General features: G+C 50.5%; 1 protein-coding gene across 28 annotated transcripts in view; it reads right to left on the minus strand.

Annotated features, from left to right (window-relative positions):
* Positions 1-19,907, minus strand: part of PTK2 (protein tyrosine kinase 2) — a 261,143-nt gene that overhangs the window by 88,186 nt on the left and 153,050 nt on the right. For all 28 annotated transcript variants that reach the window (XM_040494532.1, XM_040494512.1, XM_040494533.1 and 25 more), the window contains 6 exons: positions 19,591-19,731; positions 19,000-19,077; positions 10,792-10,899; positions 9,129-9,246; positions 3,972-4,002; positions 1,733-1,785 (listed from right to left, as the gene is read on the minus strand). In XM_040494532.1, the coding sequence (XP_040350466.1) occupies positions 1,733-1,785; positions 3,972-4,002; positions 9,129-9,246; positions 10,792-10,899; positions 19,000-19,077; positions 19,591-19,731 (529 nt within the window). The remainder of the gene's footprint in view (positions 1-1,732; positions 1,786-3,971; positions 4,003-9,128; positions 9,247-10,791; positions 10,900-18,999; positions 19,078-19,590; positions 19,732-19,907) is intronic.

Below are 19,907 nucleotides of genomic sequence, written 5' to 3' on the forward strand. Positions count from 1 at the left end.
TGATCAGCCACTAACAACAGAGGTTCAAAGCCTCAAGTGAGGACCCTGATTCAAAGGAGTTAGGAAAACAGGAGAAGGAACAAGACGTGAAAGGAGACGTGGAGGTTCTGCGAGGCCCCACTTTACGTCACTTGGGCTGTGGAGTCCTGACGCGCCTAACGGGGCACCTCTGCTCTGCCTTCAGCGGGAAGGGCCATGGGCCGGCAGGATGACGGAGGGTGGCGCTGAGGCACACAGGGCCCACCCCGCCCGCCCTCACCTGCTCCACACAACACCCTGCACGACATCTGGGGCCGCCCAGCTCGCTGGCTCTCTCGGATCCAGGCCTGCTCACAGACGGACTGCTTCGCCACGCTCACCACCTTGCACCGGGCGGGCTTTTGTCTCTCCAACCAGAGTACAGACTCCCTGAGGGCCTGGTTTACATCTGCCCTGTCTCTGCCGCCCACCACGGCCTGGGCGAGGACGGGCCCACAGGTGCAAATGCTGAGCACCCCTGAGAGCCCCAGCGCCACTGCCGGGTCAGGAGGGAGCAATGGGGAAGGCAGCATGCAAGCACAATCGACTGCGGTGTTAGAACATTCCGGCAGCCCTGCAGCCCACCAGCTTCTGACGCAGGCCCAGGGTACAAGCTCTGTACTCAAAACGCCCTCCCCCTCGTCGGGAAGCGGTCCATGATTTCTTAAACAGCAGAGCTCTGACACACATCTGTCACACAGCTCATCACTAGAGGATCTTGGCCAAGTGTACAGAGGCGGGGGCACAAACGCTTCTTGACAGAGGGCTTGTGGGGTGTTTGTGCACGATCAAAAGTAAGCAATTGTATTTGTAAGCTGGAACGTGAAAAAAAGAATACAGTCATCGACTGGGCAAAAGCACAAAACTAAATTTCGGGAAGATTAACCCAAGGGAAAGTAAACCAATAGGAATTAGGTTTCTTATTCTAAATCAGATCATCAGACACTGGAGTTATTAGGAAGCTACCATTTTAGAGATGTAACGCAGAGCCAAGGACAGACTAGATGTGCGCCCATGCACGTGTACACGTACGTGCGCACAGATGTATGTATCCATCGTGTATGTATTTTAAGACAGCAAACGTGGGTCCACAGGAGATGCTTCCTGCCCTCACTTTCCTCTCTTTTCCACATTTTTAAATGGGGAAAAAAGGCACATATGTTTTGAAAACATACCAAGGAAAGCACACCATACTCATGACACCAGCAAATAGTTAACATACTGATTGTGCCAGTATCTTAACTATATCTTTCAAAAAAGCAATATTCGAACACCACTTTATGTTAACTGTGAAAGACAAAAACCACTTAAAAACACTTCACGTTTCCTGAACTCAAAAAAACAATAAATACACAAAGTATATTCTGTTACATTCTGAATTGCAAAGATAAATTATAACGGCAAGTTCAAAATTAAAAATATTCACTCTAAACACAACGAACACGACATCACAACTGAAGAATAACTTGGAATTCTATACAGTCTTGGAAGTAATCTGACATTATCCATAAACGTCTCATCTGAAGAAAACTTGCGAGCCACATTTAAACCTATTCAATGATGGTAAAGTTACGGAGCCCTGGGTAGTCAGACCGTTCAGTCTTCTAAGCTGCTCTAGCAAGACCGACCGCAGTAAAGACGAGGCTGCTCCTACGTCTGCACAAGGCTCTGTGGGGCAGCCGCCGTCTGGGGCTTTCCGGGTGGAGCGTCTCACCTGACACGGAGACCGCGTGTGTCCGCACGCCTTGCTTCTCGCTGTTGGCCAGCCTGTAACAGAGAGGTGCAAAGCCGTGAGTGCCGCGCCCTCCAGGCCGAGCCCCCGCCGAGCCGACAGACAGGGAGCGCCTGTAATCAGGACGCTGCCGCTTCCCATGGAGACCAGACATTTCAAGGCTGATTTTTAGAAGATTAAATTGCACTACCTGAGGCACTTAAAGGAGTCAGACTGCTTTACTGGTCTACAAGGCAGGAATTAAGATCGACAACTGAAGGAACGCTGAGCTGCGCTAAGAAAGCCACTCCCGACGGTGGCTTTGGCACAACAACACCGTTCGCTGGCCAGTGGTTAGCAGGCTGCGTAAAATTTCACACTTAAATGCCAGACTGCAAGGGACCGCCCCACATTTATAGGGTTTCTCCAGGAGAAAAAACACCTGGAAAAGAAATCTGCACTCCTAAACGTCATCTGAGAAACTGGAGTATAACTGGTCCTTCTTAAATTTAGTGCGTGTAAGAAAGCAGATAGTACACGAATATGTATTTTTATGTACAGCCTGAAAAAAAACGTAAGCTCAACATCTGCTTGCTTGTTTCGTGAAATGGCTCACCAACACTTGCGTTTTGCACGTTTACACACATAAAATAAAATTTTGGCCACATGTTTTAGCAACACTTAAAAAATACAAGTGTAGGTCGTTTAAAAATTTTGGAAAACACAAAGCACAGAGAAAGAAAAGGAACCCAGACTCTTCAGATGCCAAAGTGACTCGTGTTTTTACAGAAGACGGCTTTCTCCAGATACGCAAGCGTGCAGTACAGAAGCACTGAACAGAAGACGCGTCTTGTGCATAGAATCTACGCTAGGAAGCATGGGGACTGAGGCGATCCCTTTGGGGAACTGGAAAGGTCCCGCAGGCGGCTGTGTGGCCTCTATGATCAGCAATCATAGCCTAAAGCCACGGGACTGGGCTCCTTTGACTGAATGCTCGACGTAGCTGAGACCTAACGATCCTCTAAGTGGAATCAGAGTTGCTGTGCAACACATCAGCGGTTTCTCTTCCACTGCAGCTACGTGACTCAGGAAAACTCTCTCTGAACCCCACGCCCGGCAGGGAAGGGTGCGTGTGCTCCCGACAGCAGGTTCACTGTCGGCCTCCACGTGCTGCTGCCAAAGCACCGGGGGGGGGGGGGGGGAGGGGGTTCCTCGGCCACGTCGCGTTTCCGGGTGCTGCCGCGAATCAGCTTTGCCACAAGTACGCGGATTCCGCCGCCTCCGGAGCACCAGCAGTCACAGCGTCTGCTGCTCTGTGACTCGTGGCGATTCCGCTCTTCTCAGGTTTGCTTTACTTGTTCGGTGTCTACAGCATCTGCTACCACTTCTGACCTACTACCTTTTCCACCCGCTTTTATATCCACGTTTACGATTCTGCATATCTTAACCCTCACAGTCATCTCAACAGACTTTCCACATCTGAAGATATTCTGGGCACTGGTTTGTGGCTTAATGTGGGGCATCAGTGAGTATCTGTTAAATATCACTGAGTTTGTGAAGACACTGCCTGGAAGCCCAAAGCTGCTCTCGGCCATCCCCCCACTCACCCGCACGGCTACTGTGTGGCTCCTGCGTGCCACATACTTTCCAGGGCCAGGTCTACAAGGCCACGTGACCCTGGCCATCCACAAGACCACGGGGCGTGGATAAGCAAAAAGATAGTATGCTTAAAGTGGGATAAGTACTACAGCAAGGCAGAAGGTGTTATGGGCACGCACACGGGGACGCTCTCCAGGACTGGGGGATCGTGGGGGGTTTCTAGAGAGAGTGATGCAGGATGAGCCCGGAAAGATGAGTAGGCGTGGAGCGGGGTCAAGGAGGCTGGAGGGAGAGTGGACCATGAGGGAGAAGAGCACTTACGATGGCCTAGAGGTAGAGAGAGGACAGTCTACTCCAGTAACTAAGAAAACTTCAACACAGCTTTAGAACAGTGTGGGCAGTGGTGAAGCAAGCCTAGCGTGGCCGGCAGAGGAGAGTGGTCAGGGTCCCGCTTGCCGGCCCAAGGACACATCCCTTGTAAGCAAGAATGACAGCTGATTTGACTTCTTTCTGGAAATACTGGTTTTCTACTTCCCTAGTCGCACACCTAGAAATGCGGTTATTCAGGCAAATGGAAAATCAAGCATGGAACCCACACGGTCTCTAACACGACTAAGTGACAAAATGCACAAAGGGCACTTACTTTGGTATTGATGGCAAAGCCCGTTCACCTTCTGGAGAAAAAAAAGAGAGAGAGAGATGAGGTTCCTTCTATTTCTTTTGAAAAGACTATGTGCAGAAATCAGAGAAGAAGTCTTCCTCCAGAATTTAGCAATAACCCTTTATTAAGGAGGTCATTATGCTGTTTTCATGGTCTATTTTCAATATTTATAACACACACAAACCAACCGGGGGTGCATATGGTTTAAAAGGTACCGCCTAATCAAAACAAAGCAGAGGTGGAAAGACATCCCTCCCAGGAAGCTCTAAAGGATGAAGACTGTCTTCTGGTCAAAGTCAATGTGACTTACACCAAAGGACATTTTGTACTTTGATAAAAACGCTCACCAGTCGCAACACCAAAATCTGTACAGGAAGCACAAATAAAAGGAAGACAAATCCTCGGGCTGTGCAGAGGCAGAGGGGCTGATGCACCAGAGCCCAGGAACCTGAGCCCCCGACCTGGGCCCTCTACTGGGGGTCACCTCCCATCAATGCCTGGGGCCTCGCGGCTCCAGGCACTGTGACTTGTTCCTGGAGGTCATCACAGCGAGGCAAAGGGCTACATCTGGTGGCTGGGGAAACCCTCTCCCCTCACCCTCCTTCTGTGAAATAGGAAGCACACGCAGTCCCCAGTTTAACGTCTTTTATGTGGACAAATCTGACAGGCACTGAACTAATCCTGTCTTCTGCTCCCTCCCTGACCTAAGTCGCTACCACAATAATCTTCCCCAAGTACAAACTCATCAAGTCATTCCCCTGCTTAGAACTGTAGTGTCTCGTTTTTGTTTTTTTTTTTTTACGATTTAATTTTTAAGCAATCTCTACATGCAACGTGGGGCTCGAACTCCCAACCCCGAGATCGAGAGCTACACTCTGCTGACTGAGCCCGTTGGGCGCTCCTCTCGATGGCTTTTAAGATGAAACTTAAGCACATCTGCTTGTCCCACGAAGCACTGTTTTTTTTCTGCTGGGACACACAACACCTCCCTGTCTCCCTCTCTGGGGTGTCCGCCCACCTATGCCCCATCTCTCTGCCACCTTCCCAGGGCCCCTCTAGCACTCACTGCCCTTGCACTTGCCCTACAAGCCAGCCCCAGCAGCTCCGTCGCCCGCCTCTCCTGTTCCATTCTCCGCTGTTCCCTGCTCTCTGTGGCTGCATATCGGATCTCCCTGAACACAGCATGCTGCCTTCACACCCTCCAACCCTCGGAAGAAGCTCTTCCTTCTTGGTAGAGATACCAAGAATTCCTCGTTTGGTAGAAACACCAAATTCCTCAATTTCTTAAAGCTCAACCCAAGTGCGATCTGAGCTCAAAGGAGCCCTTCCTGCAACACCCCAGGCGGCTTCGGGCGGCCGTGCTGGGGCTTTGGCCTCATTACAGGGCACTTCCCACGTATCAGAACCGCTTGAAGGTTACACCGAACCTGCCCACGGGTGTCTCGGGACACTCAGCAGGGTACCCTGTGCTCAGACGGCTCTCGGACCACCACTCGGTAAACCAAAAACTGAATCAGCCTCGGGCCCCGAGTGACTCTTTCTGAACAACTGTCTATTTACCGAGAAAACAGAAACCAGACTAACTTGCACGGACGCTTGTGCGGCATGAGTGACACAGAGCGCACGAAGCTTCTGTGTGGCGCCGCCCAGGGCGCTACGGCGATTCCACGCAAGCTTCCTCACTCTGACTTCCTGGCCTCAAGTTTCAAGCAACATAACCAAGTTACAGCATGGAGGCCAAAGTGGACTTCCTGGAACTTCCTATCAGAACACCCGTGGCTGCTAGCAGCGCATGTCACCCACATCCACCACTGCCCGTTAATAATGGCCTTCCAAGTGACACGTCAGCGTGGCCTCTAGCCGTCTGCACCCCCTGTCGGAACGCCTGCTTCCTTGGAGAGAGAAAGAGACCAGTGAATAAACACGTGGCGCACAGACGCTTCCTAAGCAGCCGGGCAGGAGCAGAAGGCAGGCTGTGAATGAGCCGACTGATGAGTGGAGGGTCTTAACAAAGCACTTTCTGGAAGAAACAGATCTGAAAGTAACAGACCTCTGAGAAAAGTGGCAACACACAACATCGGCAGCAGCATTCTCAACACTAGAACTCACCGCCTGAAACACCCGGTTCCAGGGGTTAATTTCGGACATTCCTTTAAATTCACAAAGCTGAACGCACACATAGGACTTCTCGAGTCGTTCGTGGGGGGGTATGTTATTTGTCTGAATAAATTCTTTAGGAAGAAGGTTGGATCTTCCTATGAACCTACATTTGGCTTTTAATTCTCGAATAAAAGTTTTTATCTATTTTTTAAAGTTAAACATTACAGACACACCGTAGCAAATCTAAATCATAAAGGTACGTACCGTGGAAAGGCAGTAGCCCCGCCCCCTTTGCTTCAAACACACCTCCCCCTGCCCCCTCCCCGGGAGTGCTCACTGTCCACAGTCGGTCACTTAGCTTGTCCAGATATCCGGACTCCTTTATTCTTGTAAATAAACACACAAAGGTTTCACTCCACACACACACACACACACACACACACACACACACACACACACACTCTCGCACACTCACACGCGTGCTGTAGGCTTTTAGCACAAAATCAGCACCATCTCATCACTGTTTGCAGCTACGGAGCTGCATCAGGGGCGCGTGCTCCCTCACCCAGCGGTTAATTCCCACAGTGTGGACGCTCACGCTGTTTCTGGTTTTGAGTGAGTACGAACAGCGCAGAGGGAACATCCCGTGTCTAACTTTGCAGGAGGATTTCCAGGAGGTAGACAACGAGCCCCAACAGCTGGCATGGACGCCAACAAAGTGCAAGGGCACATCTTCCTCGATGGCTCACTTTACCAAACTAGTAACACAAAATGCGATCTGGCTCGTTTGTGTCCAGTGTTTACTGGACATTTGTGTGTCCCCCTTCTGTGAGGAGCCTATTTCCATCCTGGCTTGTCTTCGTGAGCTGGGAGAACGTGTGAGAAAGAAGAGATTTTAATGCTCTGGTGTCTGTGTCACAGACATCTTCCTCCCCATATCGCAGCTTTAGAAATGTTTCTTTTGGGGCGCTCACAGGGCTTAGTAGGTTGAGTGTCTGTCCCTCTTTCTCTCTGCTTCTCCCCCACTCACGCTCTGTCTCTGTCTCTCAAAAAAACGAATAAACATTAAAAAAAATTTTTTAAATGTTTGATTTACAGTTATTTCCGTTAGGCAATGGATCTTCACTTTAGGCATCTATTATAAAACAGCTGTGTAATAAATGAATATGCTGGGATTGAGAATCAGGTAAGTAAGTTACTAAGTCTAACCTCTCACTCTGTAAAGACAACATACAACTGCTAACAGCCAGTGCCCTACTAGGTTTTTATGACAAATATTTTCACTTATGCTCTTGTCATACGCATGAGGAACTTAATGCATCACAGCTCACAAGATCTGATATCAAAACGTTGATCCCCAAGGAGAAAAAAAAGCCAATGAAACACCAACACAGGAAGATGCTGACGTTTCAAACGTGGAATGGCCGGCTTATTTAATACTTCACGTCTGAATGTTATTTCTGTGTGTACCGACAAACTGATAAAGAACATTAGGGAAATCAGCATAAAATTTTTTAAATTATTCACTAAAAAGGAGACAGGCAATATGTCACACTGAATACTTTCATAAAATACTAATTTCACGGAAAGGAGTTTCCCTAAAACATTTAAATCATATTTGCAAGGTACATACCCCTGCTTAAAGCACGAAATGTAAAGCCAAGAGTCTGTGTCTGCACAAGTTCTGACATACGGTGGCCTTTAGACATTCCTAAAAGCAACTGTTTTCATACAAAGAAAGCTACTATGAAAGAAAAAAAAAACAACGACTAGGCTTTCTTGGTCCGATCATGGTGTTACAAACATTTTTGCTGATTAGCTGTGTCCTTACCGGCTTTCTGGCTGTGACTTTCGCTATTGTTTCCAGAGCACATCAGGACACTAACTTTTACACAAAGGTTCCAATGATTCCAGTGCTTCACATGCCCCCACTGCTCCCTCTAGCTGCTGTCAACACGGGGTACTCGGCTGCCGGGCGGGCTGGGCTTTCTGCTGCGGCTCGACGGGAGTTCGGAACTTCCCCATCTGCCCTCCTGGTGCTTTCCTATCTCCCCCGGTACAGGGCACGCAGCCCTGCGGGACTCCTTCCCTGTGACCATCCTGGTCAGGGAGGCGAGAGCTGCAAGGGCCCTGTGCCACCTGCCACAGTGCCGGCTGCTCTGTGGGCACCACTGTGGACCCACCTACCACGCCGTGAGGACGGTCAAAGTCAAGGTTCCCACAATGTGTCAGGGTCCCACTGCAGCTAGCAGTGTGGTGGGAACGATCCTAAGACTTACGTGCCACAGTATGTGGTGGACACAGCTCCCAGCCTTTTATGAGGTCATTAATCCTCCCTAAACCATAAAAGACAGGTGCCACTCTGTGTCTTGTATTTTACAGCAAGAGCACCGAGGCACAGAGAGGTTAAGCAATTTACAGACGGCAGCACAGAGGAGTCGTGATTCGAACCCACAAGTTGATAAGAATTCTAAAGCCCAAATTTGTCTTGCTACCACTATGCTATTACCCTGCTGGGAACATTTCGTTTGATTATTTCAGAAATCCAAATCTTCTCAAACAGCCATTATCACTGCCTTGTAAAAACCCCACATCGCTTTTGAGGTGAGAGAGCCTTGTTTCCAGGCCAGTTATTCATTCCAATCATCGACTTTATACATCACGACTGAGAATGAATTTTGTTCCTTTCTCTAAGCTTTTGAGCTCTATAAGAAAAAACAGGAAAGATGCTTTATTTAACACGCGTTACAAAGGATACCTGAAAGCAAACAGACCCGGAACGTGATCCTACAAGTGTCTTTACACTGACAGTGGCCTAGAAAGTGCTCCAGTGTGTTGCTCGAACCCAACAGCCGGAGTTCCGTTCAGGCCCAGGCTGGGCGTTGCCCTCCTTCCCCAGAGAAAGCAGCATACAGAGTTGCTGGGCTGAGTCCCTGTCTTCTCTTCACACGCACAGACTGATCCACGAGAAGGAGCAGAGGCTGCTGGGGTGAGCCTGCCAGCAGCTCAGGGGACGCTCAAGCGGAAGCGGGACCTCACCTTTCTGGGGCCTGATGATAAAGGACTGCGTGGCTCCGTTCACCAGCCGGCAGTACCCATCTATCAGGTCGGCCATATTCTCGGCGATGGTCAGGGACGGTGCTGTCACTGTCAGAGGCTCAAAGGGGAAAAGACCAGGAAAGAGGGGTTATTGTTCTTCCCAGTAACCAAAGGGGCAGCTGTGCTATGACATCACACCCCTAGATGCACTTGGAAACAGAGAAGAGTGACAGCAACACAGATTTGTCGTAAGGTTGGCGTGAAAAAGGAAGTTTGATATTTAGGGACGTTATTCCTAGAATATGTGACAGAAGGCCACCCAGACAAAAAGAGAAAAACCACTTAAACTGAAATTCACTTTCTAGAACTAAAGGAGGCAAAAAAAATATATATATATATATTTTCCCTCAGAATGTCTGGCCCCTCTGGCGTAGTGTAATTAAGGGAAGGATTTAGAGAATCAGCATATTTCAAGTATGGCTTATTTTAGGAACTAAACTAACGTGGAGTCGATTGTTATCAACTATCCATCATAATTTTTCTAATACTTATGAAAACTAGAAAAATGTCACTATTTCTAGCATGCACAGCACATTCTGCCTGAGCTTAGAAATCACTCTTTTCAGCATCAAACCTGCAATTTTGCCAAACCTCCTGAAGACCTGCCATTAAAGATCGTCCAGGAGACGGTCAGAGCTCGGAGGATGCCTTAACCCAGGCACCATTTGTCACCAGCTGCTCCGGGGGCCACAGACCTTCCCTACGCTCAGCTGAATGTCATGGGGTGGGTGGGGGTGGGGGGAGGTCTGAAAACAGTGGTGACAAATGACACTACCGAGCTACTGTCAGGAAACTTCAATCTGTAATAAAGCCTCGAGATCTTAGGGTCTCATCGGTTTATGTCTGAGAATAAAGGCATTTCCTAGAGCCCCAGAAATGCCACCGATCCCAGGCAGGAAGCACAAGTGAGGAGTGTGGCCAAGAAACCCGTGTGAGAAAAGGCTGCCGCCGCCCAAGGGGCCCGGGCGCCGCACGGAGCAGATGACACAGGTCCAGGCCGGGCTGTGTGCACAAGCACAGCTGCCTGTGCCAACGGTCGCCCAGACTCCTTCATACGTGAGCGTTCTCGCTCGTCCGGGGGCCACCTGATGCCGTGTTTGCCAAACAACACCCGTCTCCACTGCGCCACGCGGCATGCGGGCCAAGACCAGGGGCTCCAGGACGAACCCCGGCTCCGCCGCCCGTGCTCGGCTTCCTCAGCCGTGGAAACGGGGACAAAGTATCCCAAACCCCTTCTCTCGCTAAGGTCTGAGAACGACCCGGGTGGCTCCTGGCTTCTGGGCTAAGCGTCAGGGCAGTGGGGTGCCCCCCAACCCCCGCCCCCGGCAGGAGAGCGGCTGCTGCGCGGTCTCGGTGACCCCGGCAGAGAGCGTCACATACAGTGGTCTGGGAAACGCCGCCGCTTGACAAAGGGTTGTGTATTTGCATGTAACCCTAAGAGGCCGAGTTCCTTGGTAGTTCACGGTAACCTTCAGCCATCTCGACAACGCTGCTCCTGACTCTGCCAGCTGTCACCTGCCGTCCTCGTCACTACTTGGGACGGAACACCCCCCACACAGGAGAAAGCTGGGAGTCTGGCGGTCCGCAAGAACTCTGCCCTTACCTCGGGGGCGCCCGCGATTTTCAGCTGCAGTGTTCCTTTCCGGTCCTTGTCTTCGCTGTTGGAGTACTGAATGGTCTGCACTTGATTGAAGTCGGCCAGATGCGTGGGCTTGGGAGAAAAGGCAAACACTTTGGACCCCAGGTAAGGACCGCTGGCAGGTGTTCTGTGACACTGTCACGGTCCCCACCCCATCCCACTCTCCCCAGGACCTCCTCCCAAAGACTGCGTCTGGGGAGAGGCCGCTCGTGCATGCGGCCCCCAGTGGGGTTTTCTCCTCCCGAGGAGCAGTCCTAGAACCGCTGGGAACCGTCTTCGCACCTCAAGGTGAGGGATGGGCCTGTGCCTTGTGCTCCCGAACGCCGACCAGGAGCGCTCCCTCTCCCAGAGCTGGGAGACTGAATCACAGCTACCAGAGAAGGAAGGAGAAAGTCCCTGACTTGACTCACTCGCCGGCCCAGGGGTAGGGTGGGGAAACCGCGTGTGAAACTCCCTTCCCTTCCCAGAGAGGGAGGGGCCTGTGCACCCCCCCCCCCCCCCGCCCCACCCTGAGAGCACCCTCAGCTACAAGTCTCTGACTGTAATGGTGCTAGACACATGGCAGGGGTCCAAAGACCCTTCTCAGGAAGACGAGCCCAAAGAGACTTCATTTTTCCAAATGGAACAAACCCTTTTCTTCTTTTTTTTTTATTTTTTTTATTTTTTATTTTTTGAACGTTTATTTATTTTTGGGACAGAGAGAGACAGAGCATGAACGGGGGAGGGGCAGAGAGAGAGGGAGACACAGAATCGGAAACAGGCTCCAGGCTCTGAGCCGTCAGCCCAGAGCCCGACGCGGGGCTCGAACTCACGGACCGCGAGATCGTGACCTGGCTGAAGTCGGACGCTTAACCGACTGCGCCACCCAGGCGCCCCAGCCCTTTTCTTCTTAAAACAAATGCCCGTCTGCCGCTTCTAGCATTTCTTGACAATGCCCACGTTGCCGTGACGATCCCCACACATTCATTTACAGCAACTAGCCTGATTCCAGCCTCCTTCTCTTGGAGTGCGTGCGGATTGGCCCCTGCCACCAAGCGCCCCCCTTGGCCCAAATTCTGCCCCTGGGACTGAGTTGGGATTATGGCCCAGCAGTGACTTGGAGCGAGCTCCCTTCACAGCAGAACACCTTCACAGCATTGCTGTGAAGGCCGGGGTGCGCTCCGTGAGGCCTCCCGGCGGACCGGGCTGGGGTGGCCCTCCTGGTCTCCCATTCCAGGCCTCCGAGCAGGGCAGCAGGGCAGCGGGCAGCTCTCCTCTCCCAGCCTCCTGCCGCCTGCCCTCGGGGGACCCCGCCTCCCTCCTCGGCCTTCCCCAGGTCCTCCCGCTTCTCCTCTGCTCCTTCCGTAAACCATCAAGGGCCCCGGAGCTGTGGCGCCCCAGCAGCCCCAGCCAGCCCCGTGGTGCGAGGACCACCTCCAGCCCCGAACCGGGACGCGTGTCCGGCCGCCTCGCACCCCCACGCGGATGCAGGGGACTGACTGTGAACAGCACGGCCACGGGATCCGCGCTCAACACCTGCTTCTCCTCCAGGCCTCCCCAGCATGGCAACAAGCATCACGGCTCAACCCTGCTCCAGAGCCAACAGGCAGGCTCCTCCTGCAGCTCCTCACTGGCTCCTCCTGCCTTCACCCACGCCCGGCCGACCTCCACGCCCGGAGCCCCGGCGTTTTCCTTCCACCCTCCCGGCTGCCGCTCTAGTGCAGTCACCGTTCGGTATCGTGCTTACAGCATCAGCCCCACGGCTGTTCCCCTGGTCTGTGCCTGTCCCCTCACGGACCACCCCACCCGGAAGCCAGGGAGGTACTTCGAAGTGTAAGTCAGGCCTGAGAGTCCCCTGCTCAAACAGGTGCAACACCAGCAAAAGGAAGCGGACGCCCACCCGGTCTGCCGTCCGCCTGCCTCTTGGACCTAATTTCTCACCATGAGCTCATCGTCACTGGACGCACTCTAGTCTTACTGGGGCAGAACCGTGTCCCAGAGAGTTGGTTTTGGTTGGCTAAGAATGCGGGCTACAAATGGGGACTGGGACTGTGGGACGTCATACAACGCATAGGAAATTCCCTCACGATGAAGACTGTCCTGTGTCCTTAATGGCTCTCAAGTGTCCTGGTGGCATGTTCATGTTGGTGAAAAATCGGATTCTAGAACCCAAGTCTATTAAAAAAAATTTGTTTAATGTTTATTTATTTTGAGAGAGAGAGAGAGAGAGACAGAGGGGCAGGCGGAGAATCCCAAGCAGGCTCTGCACCGTCAGCACAGAGCCCGATGTGAGGCTTGATCTCACGGACCATGAGATCACAACCTGAGCTGAAATCAACAGTCGGCTGCTTAATCGACTGAGCCACCCAGGCACCCTGAACCCAAGTCTATTTTAAAACACAAAGTATGCTCCGCAGTAAATTTTCTAGGAATACAATTTATGTGTACTTTAGAAAATACTGTACTTTGCTATCTTTGGAACTGCATTATGAGTGCTCACCATTTGGGAAAATGACATTATGGGGAGAAATTCTGTTTGGTATCTGACCTCCTGGCCCCGCACACACACATCTGTAAAGGGGGAGATGAGGCTCCTTCCAACAGAGCAGGAATCCAATGTCATTAAGCTGGTGCTGACACATGAAATGAAGGACACCTCAACTAGTTTCACTAAGTGATTACATAAAAATACTCATCTTATAATGAAAAAGTTTTCTCTAAAGCACAATGAGAAATTTAAGTCATGAAAATTAGATTCCTTTTCTTGTTAACCTACTTTTTTCCTCCCTCATTCTGACATTATCCCCCAGGGTCGGCCCATAACTCCCTTATCGCTCCCCGGTACTACTTGTAAGGGAGGGCTTCTGGTCACCCTCCCTCAGATGAAAACGTTCATTACTAAGTATCGGAATATTCTGTTATGTCTGCCGATCGTTTGGCTGTGCGCCGACACACGGAAGGAGAGTTGTTGAGGTTACATGCGTGCAGCACGCTCCGCAGTTTACTTCAGGTTAGCAAGAGGCTCCTGAGCAAGATCTGTTGCCAAGGAGGCAGGGTGGGGAGGGGCCGACGCTGATGGCCCTCTCTCAACCGGACACACACACACGCTCACGTCACCTCTTTCACAATTGGATTATGTTTGTTTCTCCGTTGTTGGTCTTCTTTCTCCTATCCGATCCCACTGCCGGACTGAACGGCCCGTGAGGGTGACAGAGTGGCGGATGCCCGTCCCGCCCGCCGCCGCACCGCAGGGAAGGAGGGCCGCGCTTGGTGTGCGAGGGGGTGAAGGAACGGACTCGAAGACTTACGGGGTGTGGGGCTCCGTTCCAGGCACCAGGAGTACAGCAGCAAACCAGGCTGACGTGACTCCGGGCATAACCCATCGCCCGAGTCAGCATCTGGTCACAACTGTGAGAAGGACCACAACGAAGCAACCGAGAGCACCGCGCAAAACTACCGCGTCTGTTTGGGGGCGAGGGGCAGGGGGAAAGGTGAGGGTCTCGGAACGAGTCTCGCTGGGAACGAGAATGGCACTTGGGCTCCGTGAAGGCGGGACCGTGCGGATCTCACTCTGCCCTGGGCGCCGGCTCCGAGCGGCCACACAGACACACGTGCAAGCCGGCCAATCCGCCATTCAGACGAGGCCCAGCAGGAGTCACCGGCAGCCCAAAGGGAGGGAAAGGGGGTGCAGAGGAGACCTGGAGCCGCCCCGTCCCGTACGGTAGCGGGAAGCCACACGCGGCTGGGGAGCACCTGGCGGTACGCGGCTCGTCCAAACAGAGGCGCGACGGGAGCGCGGGAAGCGTGCCGACTTCAAAGACTCAGCATGATAAAAAGCAGAGAAGACATCTCCAGAACTTTTATGTGGGTGATCCCTTGAAATGACGGTGTCTTGGATATTCTGGGGTAAGACACGATTCCTTTTTACCTTTTAAAATGTGGTTACTACAACACTTAAAATTCTATCTGCTGCTGGTATCATACTTGTATCGAACGGTGCCGGAGAACGCGGTGACCCAGAAGTCCAGTGAAGTAGACGAGGACTCAGAAGGACGGAGGGGGCTTAGCTGCACGAGGGTCACTGGTGCCCCCGGCCGAGGCGGCTGGGCGGGTGCTGGGGCGGCAGGGGAGGCAGGGTAGCCCCAGTGCAGCGGGCCCAAGACAGGCGACGTACTCAGGTCAGCCCGGCCCGGGGCAGCCACGCATCGCCAGGCGCGCGATGGCCACACGCGCCAAGAACTTTTGCAATAAAGGAAAGAGGAAACATGTGAGGTGCCTGGGAGGGAGAGGGAAAGGGATCTGGGTTTCAGGATGAGAGAAACTACACATTTTCTACGCTAACAAGAATGGCCCAGACATTGGAGGCGTTTGCCGGTGCAGGAGCGAGAGCAGAGGAGACGGCCAGAAGCGGCCTTCCAGAAGCGTGGTGCTCACGCGGAAGGCACGGGACAGGGGAGGGCAGTGTGGCAGGTGGAAATGCAGCACGGCAGCTTCCACAGGAACTCGCAGGGCTCTATCCTGACTGCCGTGGCCCATTCCTCCTTCTTCATATAACCAGTAACTCACACTTCCGAGCACACTGATCCTTGTAGCACCAAAGAGAAAATGTATGTTTCTTCCGTAGAACATTTATAAAAATCAACCACATGCCTGGCTATAATGAAGACTGGAACACATGCAAAATAACTAGCATGTAAACAACATGTGCTCTGCTCGTCAGCCAGGAGCATTAGAAATAACAAAGGTGAGACCCAAACCCCCTGAGCTACTTGAAAATTACCATCCCGTTAAATAATGCTACAATAAGAGAAACAAAACTGAAAGTTCAGACTGCAAAGGAAGACTACCACACACCGAAACTGGTCAGACAGTAAAAGTGGTATCGGAAAAAGGAAGTGAGAATAAATTTTAGAGAAATATCCAAAGGGAACAGCAGGAAAAAAACGATGAAAACAATCAAACAAGATCAGGAAAGGGGATCTGCCTAAAGGTAAACGCTGCCATTACTGAAAATGAATGGAAATGCTGTGACCCTCATCTCTGAGCCTGTCCTGGAAAGACACCTACAACAGACGAGCCCTCCACATGCCCCAAGGGCCAGCCTCCGCAGACAGCTCGGGCGTGAGACCAGACACAGGCTTGAAGTCACTGGAAGTCACGAGGCACAGCTCCATGGCAACTGCCTGAACCTGTGGGGAAGCAGAGCACATACTAACAAAATGTAAGTTACGAAAGCCAACGCAAGAAGCCCACAACCTGAGCAGCTGTGCTGGTGTAGAAGGAGCCAGAGAGGCACTCACACACCTGTCCCCAGGAAGATGGCAGGGGTCACACAGACCAAATCTAGCTCACCTGTACAAAATCGCAATTCCAATTCTGGCTTAAAATACTTCAGGCCATAAAATCACAGAAAGAACCCAATTTACCTGATGAACTTAGTGTAATTTTTAATATCATGCCCTTATAAAGCTAATATAAAAAAGATCAGAATGGGGGTTCCTGGGTGGCTCAGTCGTTTAAGCGTCCAACTTCAGCTCAGGTCACGATCTCACTGTTCCCAGTTCCTGAGCTCGAGCCCCGTGTCGGGCTCTGTGCCGACGGCTCAGAGCCTGGAGTCTGCTTCAGACGCTGTGTCTCCCTCACTCTCTGCCCCGCCTCTACTCATGCTCGCTCGCTCTCTCTCTCAAAAATAAACATTCAAAACAAGGAAAATTCTAATTAATCTCACTTATGAAGAGCTGCAAAAATTCCACATATCAGCAAATATAATAAATCAAGATTTCAAAATAATACAGCACAACCAAGTAGGAGTCACTTAACAGCCCAATACCGACACACCATCGATACAATATAAAACAATAAATTAAGGGAGAAAAACCAAGATCGTACCAGTAAAGGCTGAAAAGACCTTTAATTACATATAGCAGCCCGCCTGATAAAAATTCTAAGCACAGAAGGGCATAATTTAAATACACAAATAAACAAGAACACCAAAGACACGCATTACTGAAACCTAACAACAAGCATTACCCCAAATAAAGACACACTTTCAATCGATACAATCCAGAATGACCTGGGGATCTCTTCTGCCACCCATCATTAAACATGACCTTGAAGGAGCCTTGGAATACAAGGAAAGGAAAAAACTGTACAGACTAGGGAAGAAGGCAGAAAAATTCTTGTTTTGCCAATTAGATGATTGTATACCTACAAAGGGTAAGATTCTAATGAAAAATGACTTCGTAAATGAATGATAAGCTTGTTGAATACAGCATCATCATAAACAACAATCGAGCATATTTGGCTATGCTTGCAGTATGCATTTTGAATTAGAAATAGTCCATAAAAACCCATTCAAAAATAGGCCAAAACCAGTAAAATACTCATGAACTGGTTTAGCAGGAAAGACGCATGTGAAAAAGACTACAAAATCTTACTGAAGGATATAAAGCAATCCTGAACAAATACAAAGACATGCCATATTCCTGGACAGAAAATTCGCATCAAAAAATATCTACTTCCACAAAATTTCGCAAAATTAACATACAAGCTGGAATCCCAACAGCACTTTCTGTGAATTTTATAGATTTGGTTTTGAAAGACTAAGTAACCAGGAAGAGCCAGACAAATGTACAAACGAGGACTGACACGCAGAGAAGGTGTGGGGGAGAAAGGAAACCCCGGGCTGGGGCACCTGGAACCGTGTGGAGTCGATCCAGAAGGAGACAACTGACCAGTGGTGCGGGACGGAGGTGCCCGGCGGGCACTGCAAGAGGTACCAGATGACACGACCCGATAAACCGCAAGGACACCGCCAGCTGCTGCCTGCATCAGAGCCAGCAATAACCAGCCACCTACCAGTGACGACACCCAAATTTCTAAGGGATTTTGCGGTGCGAGGCCATGACCTAAACACTCCAAATCCATGTAAGTATTTAATTCTCTTGCTGACCCTATCATGCAGTTGAAATGATTATGGCCATTTTACTACCAAGGGGACACAAGTCGATGGCGCAGGACCCCAAAGCCACGAGGCTGGCGTGAGAGCGAGTCGACGTGGGGACCGTGGCCATGTCCTCCACAGCCTGCCCCCTTGAGCACACTAGGGGCCCCACCTGTGACCTCACCTGTGGATTCCACAGGAAGACTTACATGTAAAAAGGACAAAGAAAATAGCCAAGAAAACACAGGAGACCACCAGTCAAACCTAAAGGCTACAACTGAAACAATCCATGAGTAATAAAAACAGATAATGCTGGGGCACCTGTATGTCTCAGTTAAGTGTCTGACTTCAGCTCAGGTCATGATCTCACAGTTTGTGGGTTCCCACCCCGCATCGGGCTCTGTGCTGACAGCTCGGAGTCTGGAGCCCGCTTTGAATTCTATGGGTCTGTCTCTCTCTCAAAGATAAACAAACATTAAAAAAATTTTTTTTAATTAAAAAACCCCCAACGGATAATGCCACAGACCATCCTGAAGGGGCCACACCAATGTGCTCCTGCCATCCGTCACTTGCTATCAGCGTGGGAAAGCTCCAGTGGCCCACACTTTGTCAACACTTGTGATTATGGCTCTTCCTCATGTGAGCCACCCTAGAAGAGACGTGTGGTCCCACACGCATGGACGTGATGACCAGAAGGCTCAACACCTTTCCATTTAATCCCCTGACCACGGGGGTGTCCTCTTGGGTCATCTGCCCTTTACTTAATGATTTACTGTCAACCACTCCCTTGGATTTAAGGGTCCATGGCCAAATGTATTAACGCTAATGTTTGGCTTGCCTTTCTACTATCTTTTGATAAAAAGAAGTTCTTGATCTCAGCGTCTATTTTATGAAAATTGTCTTTTAGAGTTAGCACTTTTTAAGTCCTGTTTAAGGAACTCTGCCTGCCCGAGGGTTACAGAGATTCCCAATGTTTTCTTCTAATACTTCTATCGTTTCTCTTTCACGTGTAGATCCATACTCCATCTGGAATGGGTTTTGCTATGGTGTGCCGACAGGGGTCAGAGTTCACTGCTTTTTCTCTGTGAGTATCTGGCTGACCCAGCAGCACTTACTGAATACTTAACCACTGAGGCAGAACTCAGGACAGAGGCCCCTCCGGGGGTGTGGGAGCAGAGAGCTCAGTGAGGTCCCACGCGAGCAGTGCGTGCGTGCACACGGCATGCCAGGACGCGCCAGCCCAGACTTACGCTGCAGCCCTTGTCCGTGAGGTAACTGATTCCTTCTTCTGGGCCGATCGCCAGTTCCACTGAAATAATCCAGCTTGACTTTTGGAGGCGAAACCGGTGGTGACAAAGGTACCAGAAGAAAAAAGAGAGATTTCAGATGAAAGGCTGTGGACACATTAAAAGGACCAAAGCGGGGGCTGCGGGCAGCACCTCAGCTTGTGATTCGTCTGTCCAACCAGGCAGTACGAAACGTCTGTAACTTCCCCGACCCAGTGTCAGATGGGGGGGAAGCTAATGGTTTCTTTGGAAAGATTATTTGAATAGTAAACTCGCCTCTAGACAGCAGTTAACCAATCCCTGGGCTGGAATAAAAAATTGTAATTATCAACACAGGCATGCTTTTTAAAAAGAGGATTTCATTTTTACATTGATATATTTTCTTTTTGCATTTTTCTCACTGAAAATGACAAATATTCTCGTGGTGTAAAAAATGTGACATTTCAGATTTCAATCAGAAATTTAGATGCCCGTGGATAAGAAACATCAGGAGAACCCACACCTCGTCCACTATCCTCTGCCCCGCACTCACAGCCCCCATGTCCCCATACTCACACCGAGGGCACACTTGAAGCACTCTTTATCAAATCGGTACACTGGGGAGAGGATCTCAAAGAATTTCAGAATGCTCTCTTCTCTGTTCAGGTTGGCGAACTGTCTAAACGTCTGCTGGATCAGTTTTCTTAGTGTTTTGGCCTGTATGATACAATTACAAGAATCATCTTAGAGCAGTAAGAACTAACAGCACAGATCTTTCCTCCCACCACCCACGACCACCTATGTTCGCATTACTAGGAGACATCATCACTTGTCAAAACTTCATTTTTTTTTTAACTAGCTGCAACAAAGTACAGGTCGTGTAGGATATAGCA

The sequence above is a fragment of the Herpailurus yagouaroundi genome, unplaced genomic scaffold (genome assembly GCF_014898765.1).
Source record: "Herpailurus yagouaroundi ecotype Mexico unplaced genomic scaffold, PumYag 186, whole genome shotgun sequence".
Lineage (NCBI taxonomy): Eukaryota > Metazoa > Chordata > Mammalia > Carnivora > Felidae > Herpailurus > Herpailurus yagouaroundi.